This window comes from Somniosus microcephalus, chromosome 1, assembly GCF_052327205.1.
Source record: "Somniosus microcephalus isolate GS21.2 chromosome 1, FLI_Smic_1.0, whole genome shotgun sequence".
Classification (NCBI taxonomy): domain Eukaryota; kingdom Metazoa; phylum Chordata; class Chondrichthyes; order Squaliformes; family Somniosidae; genus Somniosus; species Somniosus microcephalus.
In genome coordinates, this window is record NC_140987.1 from 25,462,283 (window position 1) to 25,482,712 (window position 20,430).

The following is a 20,430-nucleotide window of genomic DNA, read 5'->3' on the forward strand; positions in this document are numbered from 1 at the left end:
TGACTCCCACAGCTACCTGGACTACACGTCCTCTGACCCTGCTTCCTGTAAGGACTCTATTCCATTTTCCCAGTTTCTCCATCTCCGCCGCATCTGCTCTGACGATGCCACCTTCCATACTAGTGCTTCTGGTATGTCTTCTTTTTCCTCAACCGAGGATTCCCCTCTACTATGGTTGACATGACCCTTGACCGTGTCCGTTCCATTTCCCGCACTTCTGCCCTCACCCCTCCCCCTTCCTCCCAGAACCACGACAGAGTTCCCCTTGTCCTCACCTTTCACCCCACCAGCCTCCACATTCAACAGATCATCCTCCACCATTTCCGCCACCTCCAGCATGATCCCACCACCAAACTCATCTTCCCCTTTCCTCCCCACCTTCAGCATTCCGAAGGGACCGCTCCCACTGTGACACCCTGGTCCACTCCTCTATCACCCCCAACACCCCTTCCCCTTTGCCCAGCACCTTCCTGTGCAAGCGCAGGAGATGCAACACCTGCCCTTTTACCTCCTCCCTTCCCACTGTCCAGGGCCCCAAACACCCCTTCCAGGTGAAACAGCGATTTACTTGTACTTCGTACAATTTAATATACTGTATTCTCTGCTCATGATGCGGTCTCCTCTTCACTGGGGAGACCAAACGCAGATTGGGTGACTGCTTTGCGCAACGCTTCTGTTCAGTCTGTAAGCATGACCCCGAGTTTTCGGTCGCCTGTCACTTTAATTCTCCGCCCCACTCCCACTCTGGCCTCTCTGTCCTCGGCCTCTTACACTGTTCCAATGAAGCTCAATGTAAACTCGAGGAACAGCACCTCATCTTTCGATTAGACACTTTACAGCCCTCTGGACTCAACATAGAGCTCAACAATTTCAGATCAGAACCTCTGCCCCTATCTTTTTTTCCCCTTTTTTTTCTCACATGGCAACTGTTGATGATTCAGCCATCAGCATTTACACTTCATCTAGAGTCATCTTTTGTTTCTTAACTTGTCCCATTACCATCTCCTTTTGCCTTGCACCATCATCCCTTTGGACAAGTTGGGTGATTGGGCAGATGCATGGCAGATGCAATATAACGTGGATCAATGCGAGGTTATCCACTTTGGTGGCAAAAACAGGAAGGCAGATTATCTGAATGGCAATAGATTGGGAAAAGGGGAAGTGCAACGAGACCTGGGTGTCCTTGTGCGCCAGTCGCTGAAGGTAAGCATGCAGGTGCAGCAGGTGGTTAAAGAAGGCAAATGGTATGTTGGCCTTCATAGCAAGAGGATTCGAGTACAGGAACAAGGATGTCTTGCTGCAGTTGTACAGGGCCTTGGTGAGACCGCACCTTGAGTATTGTGTGCAGTTTTGGTCACCTTCTCTAAGGAAGGATGTTCTTGCCATGGAGGGAGTGCAGCGAAGATTCACCAGGCTGATCCCTGGGATATCAGGAATGACGTATGAGGAGAGATTGGGTCAACTGGGCTTATATTCGCTAGAGTTTTGAAGAATGAGAGGGGATCTCTTTGAAACTTATAAAATTCTAACAGGACTAGACAGACTAGATGCAGGAAGGATGTTCCCGATGGCGGGGAGTCCAGAACCAGGGGTCATAGTCTAAGGATAAGGGGTAAGCCATTTAGGACTGAGATGAGGAGGAATTTCTTCACCCAGAGAGTGGTGAACCTGTGGAATTCTCTACCACAGAAGGCAGTTGAGTCCAATTCATTAAATATATTCAAGAAGGAGTTAGATATATTTCTTAAGGCTAAAGGGATCAAGGGATATGGGGAGAAGGCAGGGACAGGGTACTGAATTTGGATGATCAGCCATGATTTCATTAAATGGCGGAGCAGGCTCGAAGGGCCGAATGGCCTACTCCTGCTCCTATCTTCTATGTTTCTATGTTTTTTAATCTCTCCTGCCTTCCAGCCTATCACAGACCTTCCCCTTTTGTTCTTTCCTCCCCTCCTCCCTTTCCGTGCCCCTACACCTGCTTAAAAATCTGTTACTTCGCCAACTTTTTCCAGTTCTGACGAAGGGTCATCGACCTGAAACGTTAACTCTGTTTCTCTCTCCTCGATGCTGCCCTGACCTGCTGTGTGTTTCCAACATTTTTTGTTGTTATTTTTAACGATTCACTTTCCTGAATTCACTTCACTGAGTGGTCTTCCGTCTGAGGATTAATGTCCACTGGAAACTACACAGAGTCAGATTTAAACCTCTTCCAATGTTTCATTGTGTGAGAGTCCAATATCCCCAATCTCTATCATTACTTCTATGTTCGCTGTACCTGGAATTTCAGCCTTCAGAATGATTCCATAACTGATGTAAAGTTGTGTGATTCAGAAACATAGAAAAATAGGAGCAGGAGTCGGCCATTCGGCCCTTCGAGCCTGCTCCGCCATTCAATATGATCATGGCTGATCCTCTATCTCGATACCATATTCCCGCTCTCTCCCCATACCCCTTGATGCCTTTTGTGTCTAGACACTAGGAAATACTGCCTGGGCCTTTGGAAGCAGAAGACCAGGGACTTTCCTTTCCTCTCTCCACAACAGATTCAAACCCTAGTCCCAGATCTGGAAGGGCAGCGCTGTAACACGAGTGTGACCATGAGAGCCTTATCAGGCACCTGAATACAATCTTCAACGTCACTTCGATGAGCCGAAAAAAGAGCATTCATCAAAATAATTCAGCACACAACTGGCACACCCAAAGAACCGGTGACTTATGTTGCTGCTGTTGTTGTTATCGGTCAGGCTCCCTGCGGTGTGCTGATCCAAAGTGCGGTCGGAGGCTGCCTCCCTGCGGGGAGCAGGCACTGGAAACTGAACAGGGGCGAGCACATCTCAGGCCCCGAGTCAGAGCCGCGGGGCCCAGCACCATTTAATCGCAGCTAGCGCGCCTCCTGGTTCCACTGAGTCCGACTGTTGCTCTCTTTTGAACGCACCGCGGCCCTGGGGAGCAGGCGCACTCTCAGCGGGGAAATCAGCGGGGTAGATGGAGAGGAGGCTGGGGCGCAGAGGATTGGGGGTTCCCATGGCCACCATTAGTCAACGGCCATCCAAGGCAATGCTCGCCAGGTCCCAGTGCTCTTACCAAAGGCCATTCCAATTCGGATCGGCTCTGTGAGTTTCCGGGGCCATTCTCTAAGCGCTCTGGCCTTTTCCCGCTGGTTCAGTATTCGCCAGCTGTCCAGTGCGCAGCCTGAGAATTTAAGGGTACGGGAGCTTTCAGATCCATGGGCATCTGCACACCCGCGCACCTAAGAGGGAAAATAGCATAGCCTCACCCTTCACTCCGCCTCACCGTTCACGCCACTCGACCCTTCACTCCGCCTCACCCTTCACTCCGCCTCACCCTTCACTCCGCCCCACCCTTCACTCCACCCCACCCTTCACTCCGCCCCACCCTTCACTCCGCCCCACCCTTCACTCCGCCCCACACTTCACTCCACCTCACCCTTCACTCCGCCCCACCCTTCACTCCGCCCCACCCTTCACTCCGCCCCACCCTTCGCTCCGCCCCACCCTTCGCTTCGCCCCACCCTTCGCTCCGCCCCACCCTTCGCTCCGCCCCACCCTTCGCTCCGCCCCACCCTTCGCTCCGCCCCACCCTTCACTCCGCCCCACCCTTCACTCCGCCCCACCCTTCACTCCGCCTCACCCTTCACTCCGCCCCCCTTCACTCCGCCTCACACTTCACTCCGCCTCACACTTCACTCCGCCTCACACTTCACTCCGCCACACCCTTCACTCCACTCCACCCTTCACTCCACTCCACTCTTCACTCCACCCTTCACTCCGCCTCACCCTTCACTCCCTCACCCTTCACTCCGCCTCACCCTTCACTCCACTCCACCCTTCACGCCACTCCACCCTTCACTCTGCCTCAGCCTTCACTCTGCCTCAGCCTTCACTCCACTTCACCCTTCACTCAGCCTCACCCTTCACTCCACTCCACCCTTCACTCAGCCTCACCCTTCACTCAGCCTCACCCTTCACTCAGCCTCACCCTTCACTCTGCCTCACCCTTCACTCCGCCTCACCCTTCACTCCACTCGACCCTTCACTCCAGTCGACCCTTCACTCCGCCTCACCCTTCACTCCGCCTCACCCTTCACTCCGCCTCACCCTTCACTCCGCCTCACCCTTCACTCCGCCTCACCCTTCACTCCGCCTCACCCTTCACTCCGCCTCACCCTTCACTCCACTCTACCCTTCACTCCAGTCGACCCTTCACTCCGCCTCACCCTTCACTCCGCCTCACCCTTCACTCCACTCTACCCTTCACTCAGCCTCACCCTTCACTCAGCCTCACCCTTCACTCAGCCTCACCCTTCACTCTGTCTCACCCTTCACTCTGTCTCACCCTTCACTCCGTCTCACCCTTCACTCCGCACCACCGATCTGGTTCACATGTCCTTTAGGGAAGGAAATCTGCCATCCTTACCTGGTCTGGTCTATATGTGACTCCAGACCCACAGCAATGTGGTTGATTCTTAAATGCCCTCTGAAATGGCCGAGCAAGTCACTCAGTTGTAACTAACCACTACGAGAAACAAAATCCTGGAACTCCCTCCCTAACAGCACTGTGGGAGCACCTTCACCATATGGACTGCAGCGGTTCAAGAAGGCAGCTCACCACCACCTTCTCAAGGGCAATTAGGGATGGGCAATAAATGCTGGCCTCGCCAGCGACACCCACATCCCCAGAATAATTTTTTTTTTTAATTAACATGAGATAGCCTCCAATACATCCAATAGGGAATTCAGGGGAAACTTTACCCAGAGAGTGGTTAGAATGTGGAACTCGCTACCACAGGGAGTGGTTGAAGCGAATATTATAGATGCATTCAAGGGGAAGCTAGACAAGCACATGAGGGAGAAGGGAATAGAGGGTTATGCTGATAGAGTGAGATGAAGAGGCGTGGGAGGAGGCTCGAGTGGAGCATAAACACCGGCATGGACTGGTTGGGCCGAATGGCCCATTGCTGTGCTGTGGATTCAATGTAATCTAAAAAAAAAATCAAGGCAACAGATGGAACCACCAGGCTAAAGGGTAGGTTTTTATTCCGATAAGCAATAATCCAGACATTAAGGAAATTATAAGCAAACTGAGTTTTCTTTCCTCCATATTTCTCCAACGGGAATTATTGGCAGTAAAGAGCTCCTGTTAAGTACCATGTCTAAATGCAAGTCTTCCTACTTGGATCTTCGCTCCTTACTTGAATGATGGTACAATCCTTCCAGTGTTTCCCTCCTTTGATTTAACCCCGTGCTGAACTCCTCATGGGTAAACAGTGAGAGTTATCCAAAAAGATATTTAGGACAATACAAGGCCAGTGCAGACCCGTAAAAGACCACGTGGGGGTAGAAATTTGTCTTGGCTGGTGGCGCGGAACAGGCGGGATCGGATCGGATCGGCCGCCGGTCGTTATACGCAGCGACTGGTATTCAGCTGCGTTGCGGTCAATGGAAATAAATATCGGGCGCTGCGTATAACGGGCGGACGATCCGATACCGCCTGGTTTGGCACCGCCGCGCGAGACCAATTTCTACTCCTTTAAGTCTCCACTTGTGCAGTTAAGCAAGCATGGTCAACACACGAGGTAAGAGACGGCATCAAGCTCACAGGCTTACACAAAATGCAAGGAAAAGTGGAAATCCCACAGACTGGGAGAGCTACAACAAGCAACAAAAGGGATACAAAGATATTAATAAGAGGTGCAAAAAAGGGAGTATGAAAAATAAACTTGCAAGGGATTTGAGAAAAGGTATTTTTAATAAATATGATAAAGAGAAAGAGATTGGCAAAGGGGAATGAGGGCCCATTCAAGACAGACCCAGGTGCTGCTGTAATCAGCAATAAGGAAGTGGCAGAGTTGTTAAAGGAGTAGAGGAGGAAGATAAAGTACCAGCGGTGTGCGAGGTGTTCCAAATTATGAGAGGGTGTAATTAGGTAAATTGGGGAAAAACTACTGGTTGGTGAAACCTACAGACAAAACAGTGGGAGTTATTCAAAGAGGTATTTGGTACATTACAGGACCATTGGTACGATTACAGGACCATTGGTACGATTACAGGACCATTGGTACATTACAGGACCATTGGTACGATTACAGGACCATTGGTACCATTACAGGACCATTGGTACATTACAGGACCATTGGTACGATTACAGGACCATTGGTACGATTACAGGACCATTGGTACGATTACAGGACCATTGGCACGATTACAGGACCATTGGTACATTACAGGACCATTGGTACAGTACAGGACAATTGGTACATTACAGGACCATTGGTACGATTACAGGACCATTGGTACGATTACAGGACCATTGATACATTACAGGACCATTGGTACGATTACAGGACCATTGGTACGATTACAGGACCATTGGTACGATTACAGGACCATTGGCACGATTACAGGACCATTGGTACATTACAGGACCATTGGTACAGTACAGGACCATTGGTACATTACAGGACCATTGGTACGATTACAGGACCATTGGTACGATTACAGGACCATTGATACATTACAGGACCATTGGTACGATTACAGGACCATTGGTACAGTACAGGACCATTGGTACATTACAGGACCATTGATACAATACAGGACCATTGATACATTACAGGACCATTGGTACATTACAGGACCATTGGTACGATTACAGAACCATTGGTACGATTACAGGACCATTGGTACATTACAGGACCATTGGTACATTACAGGACCATTGGTACATTACAGGACCATTGGTACGATTACAGGACCATTGGTACCATTACAGGACCATTGGTACATTACAGGACCATTGGTACGATTACAGGACCATTGGTACGATTACAGGACCATTGGTACGATTACAGGACCATTGGCACGATTACAGGACCATTGGTACATTACAGGACCATTGGTACAGTACAGGACAATTGGTACATTACAGGACCATTGGTACGATTACAGGACCATTGGTACGATTACAGGACCATTGATACATTACAGGACCATTGGTACGATTACAGGACCATTGGTACGATTACAGGACCATTGGTACGATTACAGGACCATTGGCACGATTACAGGACCATTGGTACATTACAGGACCATTGGTACAGTACAGGACCATTGGTACATTACAGGACCATTGGTACGATTACAGGACCATTGGTACGATTACAGGACCATTGATACATTACAGGACCATTGGTACGATTACAGGACCATTGGTACAGTACAGGACCATTGGTACATTACAGGACCATTGATACAATACAGGACCATTGATACATTACAGGACCATTGGTACGATTACAGAACCATTGGTACGATTACAGGACCATTGGTACATTACAGGACCATTGGTACATTACAGGACCATTGGTACATTACAGGACCATTGGTACATTACAGGACCATTGGTACGATTACAGGACCATTGGTACAATACAGGACCATTGATACATTACAGGACCATTGATACATTACAGGACCATTGGTACATTACAGGACCATTGGTACGATACAAGATCGTTGGTATGATGCAGGACCATTGTTACGAAACAAGACTATAGGACATAAATTTAAGGTCATCACCAAAAGCATGAAGGGAATGGTTGGGAGAATTTGTTAATCTGGCAAGTTGTTAAGACCTAGAATGTCCTACCGGAATCACAATCCATCATACCTTTTAAAACGAAAGGGGATACATGTTTGAAAAGGAAAAACTTAAAAGAGAGTATGGGGAAAGGGCAGGGGGGGTGGATAGGATAGAGCCAGCAAAGATGTGGCAGGCCATATGTACTGTAAGGTTCAATGGTTCTAGGTTAAAGAATGCTTTACAATTGAGTATTTTACAATTCCGCTAACGTGTACATTATAACTATCCTTGAGCACACCAGTGCTCTCTTTATGACTTGAGTTTGATAGGCAGAAAGGAAAAGGAGGTGGGGTAGCTCTGTTAATAAAGGATGTGATCAGTACAGTGGTGAGAAATGATCTTGGCTCAGAGGATCAAGATGTAGAATCAGTGTGGGTGGAGATAAGAAATAATAAGGGAAAGAAGTCACTGGTAGGAGTTGTTTATAGACTCCCTAATAGTAGCTACACAGTAAGATGGAGTATAAATCAAGAACTAATGGGGGCTTGTAAGAAAGGTACTGCATGTGCAATTTTAATCTACATATAGATTGGACAAATCAAATTGGCAAAGGTAGCCTTGAGGACAAGTTCATAGAGTGTATTCATAGACAGTTTCTTAGAACAATACATTGTGGAACCAACCAGGGAGCAGGCTATTTTAGATCTGGTAATGTAATGAGACAGGATTAATTAATGATCTCATCGTAAAGGATCGTCTAAGGAAGAGTGATCATAGCATGATAGAATTTCACATTCAGTTTGAGGGTGAGAAACTTGGGTCTGAAACGAGTGTCTTAAACTTAAATAAAGGCAATTACAAAGGTATGAAGACAGTTGGCTAAAGTGGACTGGGAAAATAGGTTAAAGGGTAAGGCGGTAGATAAGCAGTGGCAAACATTTAAGGAGATATTTCATAACTCTCAGCAAAGGTATATTCCAGTGAGAAGGAAAGACTGTATGAGAAGTATGAACTATCCGTGGCTAACTAAGGAAGTAAAGGATGGTATCAAATTGAAAGAAAAGGTATACAATATTGCGAAGATTAGTGGTAGGCCAGAGAATTGGGAATTTTTTAGAAACCAGCAAAGGACGACTAAAAAAATAATAGAGGGTGAAGATAGATTATGAGAGCAAACTAACAAGAAATATAAAAACAGACAGTAAGAGCTTCTACAGGTATATAAAAAGGAAGAGAGTAGCTAAAGTAAATGCTGGTCCCTTAGCGAATGAGACTGGGGAATTAATAATGGGAAACAGGGAAATGGCAGAGACTTTTGAACAAATATTTTGTATCTGTCTTCATGTTAGAAGACACTAAAAGCATCCCAATAATAGTAGATAATCAAGGGGCAAAAGGGAGGGAGGAACTTAAAACAATCACTATCACTAGAGAAAAAGTACTTGGCAAACTAATGGGACTGAAGGCTGACAAGTCCCCTGGACCTGATGGCCTGCATCCTAGGGTCTTAAAATATGTGGCTGCAGAGATAGTGGATGCATTGGTTGTAATCTACCAAAATTCCCTAGACTCTGGAAAGGTCCCAGCGGATTGGAAAACCTAAATGTAACGCCCTTATTCAAGAAAGGAGGGAGGCAGAAAGCAGGAAACTATAGGCCAGTTAGCCTAAGATCTGTCATTGGGAATATGCTGGAATACATTATTAAGGAAGTAATAGCAGGACATTTAGAAAATCATAATACAATCAAGCAGTCAACATGGTTTAATGACAAATTTACTGGAGTTCTTTGAGGATTTAACGAGTAGGGTGGATAAAGGGGAACCAGTAGATGTACTGTATTTGGATTTCCAGAAGGCATTCGATAAGGTGCCGCAGGGATCAGTGCTGAGGCCTCAACTATTTACAGTTTATATTAATGACTTGGATGAAGGGACCGAGTGTACTGTTGCCAAATGTGCTGATGATACAAAGATAGGTGGAAAAGAAAGTTGGGAGGAGGACAGAAAGAGTTTGCAAAGGAATATAGATCGGTTAAGTGAGTGGGCAAAAATTTGACAAATGGAGTATAATGTGGGAAAATGTGAGGTTATCCACTTTGGTAGGAAGAATAAAAAAGCAAAATATTATTTAAATGGAGGGAGACTACAGAATGCGGCAGTACAGAGGGATCTGGGTGTCCTCGTACACGAAACACAAAAAGTTAGCTTGCAGTTACGGCAAGTAATTAGGAAGGCAAATGGAATATTGGCCTTTATTTCAAGGGGGATAAAGTATAAAAGTAGGGAAGTCTTGCTAAGCTGCACAGGGCATTGGTGAGACCACACCTGGAGTACTGCGTACAGTTTTGTTCTCCTTCTTTAAGGAAGGATATACTTGCATTGGAGGCAGTTCAGAGTAAGTTCACTAGGCTGATTCCTGAGATGAAAGGGTTGTCTTATGAGGAAAGGTTGAGCAGGTTGGGCCTATACTCACTGGAGTTTAGAAGAAGGAGAGGTGATCTTAGTGAAACATATAAGATGCTGAGGAGGCTTGACAGGGTAGATTCTGAGAGGATGTTTCCCCTCGTGGGGTATCTAGAACTAGGGGGCATAGTTTCAGAATAAGGGGTCACCCATTTAAGACAGAGATGAGGAGAAATTTCTTCTCTCAGAGGGTCGTGAACCTTTTGAAATTCTCTACCTCAGAGAGCTGTGGAGGCGGAGTCAGTGAATATATTCAAGGTGGAGATTGACAGATTTTTGAAAAACAGGAGTCAAGGCTTATGGGGAGCGGGCAGGAAAGTGGAGGGAGTTGAGGCCAAGATCAGATGAGCCATGATCTTATTGAATGGCGGAGCAGGCTCGAGTTGCTGAATGGCCTACTCCTGCTCCTATTTCTTATGTTCTTAGTTTGGACAATATCTTCTGCAAGAAAAAGATAACATCTTATCACATCTCAGAAACATCCCAAAGGACTTCAGGTACAATGAATTAGCCTTGAGCGCAGTGACCATTGTTACGTAGGCAAGTGCTGTGGTCTAACTTCTCATATCAGTGCTATTAGCTGTATTCCATCTTGAACTTTCTCATGTAGCTCTTGTCCAGTTGCTGAAATGCTAATACAACGGGATCGTTTTTATTATCGCACAGGTCTGTGAGGGAAGTGCTACAAAAACAGAAAGCAATGGGTAGTGTTAGACATGAACAATCAAATCAGGTGGCGTTTAGTACTGGGGATTCAATGGAAAGTTTTAAGAACATAAGAATTCAGAGCAGGAGTTGGCCATTTGGCCACTTTGAGCCTGCTCCGCCATTCAATAAGATCATGGCTGATCTTCGACCTCAACTCCACTTTCCAGCCCTAGCCCCATATCCCTTGATTCCCCTACAAGATGCACTGCAGCAACTCACCAAGGCTTCTTCGGCAGCACCTCCCAAACCCGCGACCACTTCCACCTAGAAGGACAAGGGCAGCAGGCGCATGGGAACACCACCACCTCCAACTTCCCCTCCAAGTCACACACCATCCTGACTTAGAAGTATATCGGCTGTTCCTTCATCGTTGCTGCGTCAAAATCCTGGAACTCCCTCCCTAACAGCACTGTGGGAGAACCTTCACCACAGGGACTGCAGCGGTTCAAGAAGGCGGCTCACCACCATCTTCTCAAGGGCAACTAGGGATGGGTAATAAATGCTGGCCTTGCCAGCGACGCCCACATCCCATGAATGAATTTTTTAAAAAGTCCAAAAGTCTATCGATCTCTGTCTTGAATATACTCAACGATTGTGCCTCCACAGCCCGGTGGGGTAGAGAATTCCAAAGATTCATCACCCTCTGAGTGAAGAAATGTCTCCTCATCTCAGTCCTAAATGGCCGACCCCTTATAAGAACATAAGAAATAGGAGCAGGAGTAGGCCAATCGGCCCCTCGAGCCTGCTCCGCCATTCAATAAGATCATGGCTGATCTGATCCTAACCGCCAATCCACTATCACAGAACCATCTCCTGAATCTAACAGAATTAGACACACGAAATAGGAGCAGGATTATCCCGAGACTATGACCCCTGGTTCTAGACTCCCCAGCCAGGGGAAACATCCACCTTGTCAAGACTTATAAGAATTTTATACATTTCAATGAAATCACCTCTCATTCTTCTAAACTCCAGAGAATATAGGAACATTCTTCTCTATCTCAGAGTCGGGTTGGGCTTTAGCACCTCTGAGAAGCGCCGCAAGGTTAGTGTCAGCACGAAGCCAAAACCCTTGTTGCACTGATACCAAGGTTTGAAGTTCCGCAGGGGTTTCTCCTGACCCTCTGGTGTAACTTTGGTGGGAGATTCGCAGAAACCCTGGGGCAACGACGTGTACCTCCGTTGATTGGTCGATTGGAAGAGCCTCCTGCGGATATTCTACTTGTAGTGTGAATTCACCCTGTGTTACAGATTCTACCGACACTTCTCAGGCCTCAGCCTCAGCCCCTGCTCCTGACTCAGGCCCTGTCTCAGCACCTGTCTCAGCCCCAGCCCCGGCCTCAGCCCCTGCCCCTGTCTCAGGCCCTCCTCAGCCCCTGCCCCTGCCTCAGCCCCTGTCTCAGCCCCAGCCCCGGCCTCAGCCCCTGCCCCTGTCTCAGGCCCTCCTCAAACCCTGCCCCTGCCTCAGCCCCTGTCTCAGCCCCAGCGCCGGCCTCAGCCCCTGCCCCTGTCTCAGGCCCTGCCTCAGCCCCTGCCCCTGTCTCAGGCCCTGCCTCAGCCCCTGCCCCTGTCTCAGGCCCTGCCTCAGCCCCTGCCCCTGTCTCAGGCCTCAGCCTCAGCCCCTGCTCCTGACTCAGGCCCTGTCTCAGCACCTGTCTCAGCCCCAGCCCCGGCATCAGCCCCTGCCCCTGTCTCAGGCCCTGCCTCAGCCCCAGCCCCGGCCTCAGCCCCTGCCCCTGTCTCAGGCCCTGCCTCAGACCCTGCCCCTGCCTCAGCCACTGTCTCAGCCCCAGCCCCGGCCTCAGCCCCTGTCTCAACCCCTGTCTCAGCCCCTGTCTCAGGCCTCAGCCCCTGTCCCTGTCTCAACCCCTGTCTCAGGCCCTGCCTCAGCCCCTGCCCCAGCCTCAGCCCCTGCCCCAGCCCCAGCCTCAGCCTCAGCCTCAGCCCCTGCCCCAGCCTCAGCCTCAGCCCCTGCCTCAGCCCCTGCCCCAGCCTCAGCCCCTGCCCCAGCCTCAGCCCCTGCCCCAGCCCCTGCCCCAGCCTCAGCCGCTGCCCCAGCCTCAGCCCCTGCCCCAGCCTCAGCCGCTGCCCCAGCCTCAGCCCCTGCCTCAGCCCCTGCCCCAGCCCCTGCCCCAGCCTCAGCCCCTGCCCCAGCCCCTGCCCCTGCCTCAGCCTCAGCCCCTGCCCCTGCCTCAGCCCCTGTCTCAGCCTCAGCCTCAGCCCCAGCCTCAGATATATTACATTTGGTCTCCTCATCCAAATCATTGCTGTAGATTGTGAATAGCTGAGGCCCAAGCACTGATCCTTGCGGTACCCCGCTAGTTACAGCCTGCCAACCCGAAAATATCCCGCTAATTCCTACTCTCTGTTTTCTGTCCGTTAACCAATCCGCAATCCATGCTAATATATATCCCCCAACCCCATGAACCCTAATTTTGTTTAATAACCTCTTGTGTGGCACCTTATCGAATGCCTTCTGAAAATCCAAATACACCACATCCACTGGTTCCCCCTATCTATTCTGCTAGTTACAACCTTAAAAAACTCTAAACAGATTTCTCAAACACGATTTCCCTTTCATAAATCCATGTTGACTCTGCCCAATCCTATTATTATTTTCTTAGTGCTCTGTTACCCACATCCTTAATAATAGATTCTAGCATTTTCCCTACTACTGATATCAGGCTAACTGGTCTGTAGTTCCCCGTTTTCACTCTCCCTCCTTTCTTAAATAGTGGGGTTACATTTGCTAACTACCAATTCCTGGGAACCGTTCTAGAATCTATGGAATTTTGGACAGCCAATGCATCCTCTATCTCTATAGCCACTTCTTTCAAAACCCTAGGATGTAGGTCATCAGGTCCAGGAGATTTATTGGCCTTCAGTCTCATTAATGACCCTTCCGCCAATGGGAGCAGTTTCCCTCTATCTACGCTGTCCAGACCCCTCATGATTTTGAACACCTCTATCAAATCTCCTCTCAACATAGAAACATAGAAACACAGAAGATAGGAGCAGGAGTAGGCCATTCGGTCCTTCGAGCCTGCTCCGCCATTCAATGAGATCATGGCTGATCATCCAAATTCAGTACCCTGTCCCTGCCTTCTCCCCATATCCCTTGATCCCTTTAGCCTTAAGAAATACATCCAACTCTTTCTTGAATATACTTAATGAACTGGCCTCCACCGCCCTCTGTGGCAGAGAAATCCACAGGTTCACCACTCTCTGGGTGAAGAAATTCCTCCTCATTTCAGTCCTAAATGGCTTACCCCTTATCCTTAGACTATGACCCCTGGTTCTGGACTCCCCGACCATCGGGAACATCCTTCCTGCATCCAGTCTGTCCAGGCCTGACAGAATTTTATAGGTTTCGATGAGATCCCCTCTCAATCTTCTAAACTCCAGTGAGTATAAGCCCAATCGACACAATCTCTCCTCATATGTCATTCCTGCCATCCCAGGTATCAGCCTGGTGAATCTTCGCTGCACTCCTTCCATGGCCTGAACGTCCTTCCTCAGATAAGGCGACCAAAACTGCACACAATACTCAAGGTGTGGTCTCACCAAGGCCCTGTACAACTGCAGCAAGACATCCTTGTTCTTGTACTCGAACCCTCTTGCTACGAAGGCCAACATACCATTTGCCTTCTTAACCGCCTGCTGCACCTGTATGCTTACCTTCAGCGACTGGTGCACAAGAACACCCAGGTCTCTTTGCATTTCCCCTTCTCCCAATCTATTGCCATTCAAATAATAATCTGCCTTCCTGTTTTTGCCACCAAAGTGGATAACCTCACATTTATCCACATTATAGTGCATTTGCCGTGTTTCTGCCCAATCACCCAACCTGTCCAAATCGTACTGGAGTTTCACGACATCCTCCTCACAGCATACCCTCCCACCCAGCTTTGTGTCGTCTGCAAATTTGGAGATATTACATCCAATTCCCTCGTCCAGATCATTAATATATATTGTGAACAGCTGGGGTCCTAGGACCGATCCTTGCGGTACCCCACTAGTCACTGCCTGCCACTCGGAAAACAACCCGTTTATTCCAACTCTTTGCTTTCTGTCCGCCAACCAGTTCTCTATCCAAGTCAATACCTTGCCCCCAATCCCATGTGCCTTAATTTTGCACGCTAATCTCTTATGCGGGACCTTATCGAAAGCCTTCTGAAAGTCCAAATACACCACATCCACTGGTTCTCCCTTATCTATTTTACCAGTTACATCCTCAAAAAATTCCAGTAGATTAGTCAAGCATAATTTACCTTTTGTAAATTCATGTTGACTTTGTCCGATCCAGTCACTGCTTTCCAAGTGCTCTGCTATTACATCTTTTATAATGGACTCTAGCATTTTCCCCACTACCGATGTCAAGCTTACCGGTCTATAATTCCCCGCCTTTTCTCTACCACCTTTTTTGAATAGTGGGGTAACATTAGCTACCCGCCAATCCATGGGTACTGTTCCAGAGTCTATCGAGTTCTGGAAGATGACCAGCAATGCATCTACTATTTCTAGGGCCACTTCCCTAAGTACCCTGGGATGTAGATTATCAGGCCCTGGGGATTTATCGGCCTTCAGTCCCATCAATTTTCCTAACACCATTTCCCTACAAATCTCCCTAAGGAGAACAACCCCAGCTTCTCCAGTCTATCCACGTAACTGAAGTCCCTCATCCCTGGAATCATTCTCGTAAATCTTTTCTGCATCCTCTCTAAGGCCTTCACATCCTTCATAAAGTGCAGTGCCCAGAATTGGACACAATACTCCAGTTGAGGCTGAACCAGTGTTTTATAAAGGTTCATCATAACTTCCTTGCTTTTGTACTCTATACCTCTACTTATGAAGCCCAGGATCCCGTATGCTTTTTTAACCTCTTTCTCAACCTGCCCTGCCACCTTCAACAATTTGTATACATATACCCCCAGGTCTCTCTGTCATGCACCCTTTTTAGAATTGTACCTTTTAGTTTATATTGCCTCTCCTCATTCTTCCTACCAAAATCTATCACTTCACACTTTTCTGTGTTAAATTTCACCTGCCACGTGTCCGCCCATTCCACCAGCCTGCCTACGTCCTCTTGAAGTCTATCACTATCCTCCTCACTGTTCACTATACTTCCAAGCTTTGTGTCATGTGCACATTTTGAAATTGTGCCCTGTACACCCAAGTCTAAGTCATTAATATATATCAAGAAAAGCAGTGGTCCTAGTACCGACCCCTAGGGACCCCTAGGGAACACCACTGTGTACCTTCCTCCAGTCCAATAAACAACCGTTTACCACTGCTCTGTTTCCTGTCACTTAGCCAATTTTGTATCCATGCTGTCACTGTCCCTTTTATTCCACGGGCTTCAACTTTGCTGGCAAGTCTATTATGTGGCACTTACTCAAATGTCTTTTGGAAGTCCATGTACACCATATCAACCGCATTGCCCTCATCAACACTTTCTATTTCTTCATCAAAAAACTCAATCAAGTTAGTTAAACACGATTTGCCTTTAACAAATCCATGCTGGCTTTCCTTAATTAGTCCACACTTGTCCAAGTGATTGTTAATTTTTTATCATTTCTAAAACATTCCCCACTACTGCGGTTAAACTAACTGACCTGTCGTTGCTGGGTTTATCCTTACATTCTTTTTTGAACAAGGGTGTAACATTTGTAATTCTCCAGTCCTCCGGCACCACTCCGGTATCCAAGGAGGATTGGAAGACTATGGCCAGTACCTCCGCAATTTCCACCTTTACTTCCCTCAGCATCCGAGGATGCATCCCATCTGGTCCTGGTGACTTATCTGCTTTAAGTACAGACAGCCTTTCTAGTACTTACTCTTCATCAATTTTTATCCCATCCAGTATCTCAACTACCTCCTCTTTCATTAGGACATTGGTAGCATATTTTTCCTTGGTAAAGACAGATGCAAAGTACTCATTTAGTACCTCAGCCATGCCCTCTGCCTCCAAATATAGGGCTATATTTTGGTCCCTAATCGGCCCCACCCCTCCTCTTATTACCCACTTACTATTTATATGCCTGTAGTAGACTTTTGGATTCCCTTTTATGTTATCTGCCAATCTATTGTCATATTCTCTCTTTGCCCCTCTTATTTCCTTTTTCACTTCCCCTCGTTCTATATTCGGCCTGGTTCTCACTTGGGAATGTACCTCGACTGTACCCGAACTATTTCCTCTTTAATTGTTCAATTACAGTTTTGCCTGCCAATCTTTGATTCTTGATCCATTCTCAACCCACTGAAATTGGCCTTCCTCCAATTAAGTATTTTTACTCTAGATTGCTCCTTGTCCTTTTCCATAGCTAATCTAAACCTTATGATACTATGATCACTGTTCCCTAAATGTTCACCGACTGACACTTGCTCCACTTGACCCACCTCATTCCCCAGAACCGGATCCAGCAACGGCTTGTTCCTCATTGGGCTACAAATGTACTGATCAAGAAAGTTCTCCTGAACACACTTCAGAAATTCTTCCCCCTCTCTGCCCTTCACACTCTTACTAGCCCAGTCTATATTAGGATAGTTGGAGACTCCATTATCACTGCTCTATAGTTCTTGCACCTCTCTGTAATTTCCCTGCTAATTTGCTTGTCTATATCCTTCCCACTAGTTGGCAGCCTATAGAATACACCTAGTAGTGTAATGGCACCTCTATTGTTTCTCAACTCTAACCAAATAGATTCTGTCCTTGACCCCTCCAGGACATCCTCTCTCTCCAGCACTGTAACATTCTCCTTAATCAATACCACCACCCCATCTCCTTTCTTTCCTTCCCTATCTTTCCTGAAGACCTTATATCCAGGAATATTTAGTACCCAATCCTGCCCTTTTTGGAGCCAGGTCTCCATTATTGCCACGACATCATATTCCCATGCGTCTATTTGCATCTGCAGCTCACCAACCTTATTTACCGCACTTCGTGCATTCACACACATGCACTGTAAACCTATCTTAGACCTTTTTGCATTCTCTTTTAGTCTGACCCCATCTAATACCTTACTATTTCTTACTCTAGTGCTATCTGTCTCTCCCAATCCTTTGTGCACCTTGTTTCTCCTTTCTAATGCTACATCCTGGTGCCAAATTAGTTTAAACCCTCCCCAACAGCACAAGCAACCCCGCCCCCCGCCGCCACCCCCTCCACTCCAACGTGGGCATTGGTACCGGCTCGGCTGAGGTGCAACCCATCCGACCTGTACAGGTCCCACCTCCCCCAGAACCGGTCACAATGTCCCAACAACATTGCCTGTAACACCTGAGTGGCTCATTAGGCCATTTCAGAGGGCAGTTAAGCATCAACTAGGCAGAGGAAGGCGTTTGTGTGAAGTGAAATGGCCGGGGAGTCAGTAGAGGCAGATGGAGCTGGAACATGTAGGGGGGAATTGGATGGATATTTAAGGAAGTGGTTGATTGAGAGGTGTTAGTTTTGTGGGAAATTTCCCAATAGACTACAAAGGAGTTGTTAGGATAGATAGAGAGAAACCATTTCCTCTGGTGGGTCGGGGGTTGTGGGGGGCAGTACAGAACAAGGGGGGCGTAATCTTAAAATTAGAGCCAGACCGTTCAGGTGTGACATCAGGAAGCACCTCTTCACACTAAGGGTAGTGGAAATCTGGAACACTCGCTCCCCAAAAAGCTGTTTAGACTGGGGGGGGTCAATTGAAAATTTCAAAACTGAGATTGAGAGATTTTTGTTGGGTAAGGGTATTAAGGGTTACGGACCCAAGGTGGGTAAATGAAGTTAAGATACAGATCAGCCCTGATCTAACTGAATGGCGGAACAGGCTCGAGGAGCTCAATGGCCTCCTCCTGTTCCTTATGTTCCTATGTTTCGCAGTCCTGTACCTTTCGAAGTTTCGATTTAAGATTCTGCAGGTTAGCGATTAAATAAAATGAATTAAAATAAAATAAGGAGTCAGCGTTAATTGAAAAACAAACAGAATTTTACCTGATTGCAGCAATTACCAATGTGAAATCTTTGATCAGATTGAAGGCATCTCCTCTATTTAGCCTAATGGATCAAAGAGGGAATAAGTATAAATCTACTGTTTAAAGAAGCAACAGCAATTTGCATTTATATAGCACCTTTAATGTAGTAAAACGTCCCAATGCGCTTCACAGGAGCGATTATCAAACAAAATTTGACACCGAGCCACATAAGGAGAAATTAAGACAGGTGACCAAAAGCCTGGTCAAAGAGGTAGGTTTTAAGGCGCGTCTTAAAGGAGGAAAGAGGCGGAGAGGTTTAGGGAGGGAATTCCAGAGCTTGGGGCCTCGGCAGCTGAAGGCACGGCCGCCGATGGTGGAGCGATGGAAAGCTGGGGATGCGCAAGAGGCCAGAGTTGGAGGAGCGGAAAGCTCTCGGAGGGGTTGTGGGGCTGGAGGAGATTACAGAGCTAGGGAGGGGGGGCGCGAGGAGGCGAGGGAGGGATTTGAACATGAGGATGGAGAATCGAGGCGTTGCCGGACCTGGAGCCAATGTAGGTTTAGCGAGCAACAGGGGGCGACGGGGTGAACGGGACTCGGTGCGAGTTAGGACACGGGGCAGCCGAGTTTACGCAGCTCAAGCTTGCGGAGGGTAGAACGTGGGAGGACGGCCAGGAGAGCGTTGGAATGGTCAAGCCTAGGGGTGAGAAAGGCAGGGATGAGGGTTTCAGCAGCGGATGAGCTGAGGCAAGGGGCAGAGACAGAAATGGGCAGCTTGGTGCGATTGAGATATTAATCTGCAGCATAAAAACACCGTTAGGCGATTGCTCCTCACCCGTTGTTGGATACCAAAGTGTTTAAGCAGCCGTGCTTGTAGAAGTCGAGCGCGTAGGCATTAAGTGGCATCCGTCGGCCTTGCCCGTCGTAGCACTTCAGGTGTAGAACAGGGATGTTGTGCGCATGAATTCCAAGTGTGCGGAAAATAATCTGGAAGAGGCAAAAAGTAGATCCGTGTTGTAATTGTGCGAGTACAGGAAACTTCACGTTTAAACGGCACCTAAATATCCGGAATTCTCTATTAACCGGCAAAATTCTCACTCCGAAAACAACACCTCAATAACCGGCAATGTTGCCGAGTCCGAGTCTCCCGCGGTGGCCGAGCTAGTCAGTGGGGGTAGTTCTCCAAACAGCCACTACTCGGCTTCTTGGCACTGTCGGAAGTCACAGAATCACAGAATCACAGAAACCCCACAGTGCAGATAGAGGCCATTTCGGCCCATCGAGCCTGCACCGACACATATCCCACCCGATCCCCGTAACCCCTACACCAACACATAACCCCACTTATTTAATCCCCCTAACACTAAGGGTCAATTTTTATCATAGCCAATCAACCTAACCCGCACATCTTTGGACTGTGGGAGGAAACCGGAGCACCCGGAGGAAACCCACGCAAACACGGGGAGAATGTGCAAACTCCACACAGACAGTCACCCGAGGCCGAATTCGAACCCGGGTCCCTGGCGCTGTGAGGCAACAGTGCTAACCACTATGCCACCGTGCTGCATTGAAGAGTTATGGATTACCCTCAACTGGTAATACTGTACTTAATCAAGCATCTTCCACCATCCATTTAACACAACATTCTGTAGGTGAGTACCCAATTACTGTATACTGCACATTTCTTGATTTTTTAATTTTTGTTTG

The 20,430-nt window shown here is 47.8% G+C and overlaps 1 protein-coding gene across 1 annotated transcript in view; it reads right to left on the minus strand.

Annotated features, from left to right (window-relative positions):
- Positions 1–5,032: 5,032 nt before the first annotated feature.
- The window catches only part of LOC147123998 (putative ATP-dependent RNA helicase DDX60), a 217,424-nt gene continuing 202,026 nt past the window's right edge, over positions 5,033–20,430 (minus strand). Inside the window, exons 35-37 of the mRNA XM_085975509.1 lie at positions 19,559–19,710; positions 18,746–18,808; positions 5,033–10,747 (exon numbers count right to left, since the gene is read on the minus strand). Coding sequence (XP_085831635.1) covers positions 10,642–10,747; positions 18,746–18,808; positions 19,559–19,710 — 321 coding nt within the window. The 3' untranslated portion in view covers positions 5,033–10,641. The remainder of the gene's footprint in view (positions 10,748–18,745; positions 18,809–19,558; positions 19,711–20,430) is intronic.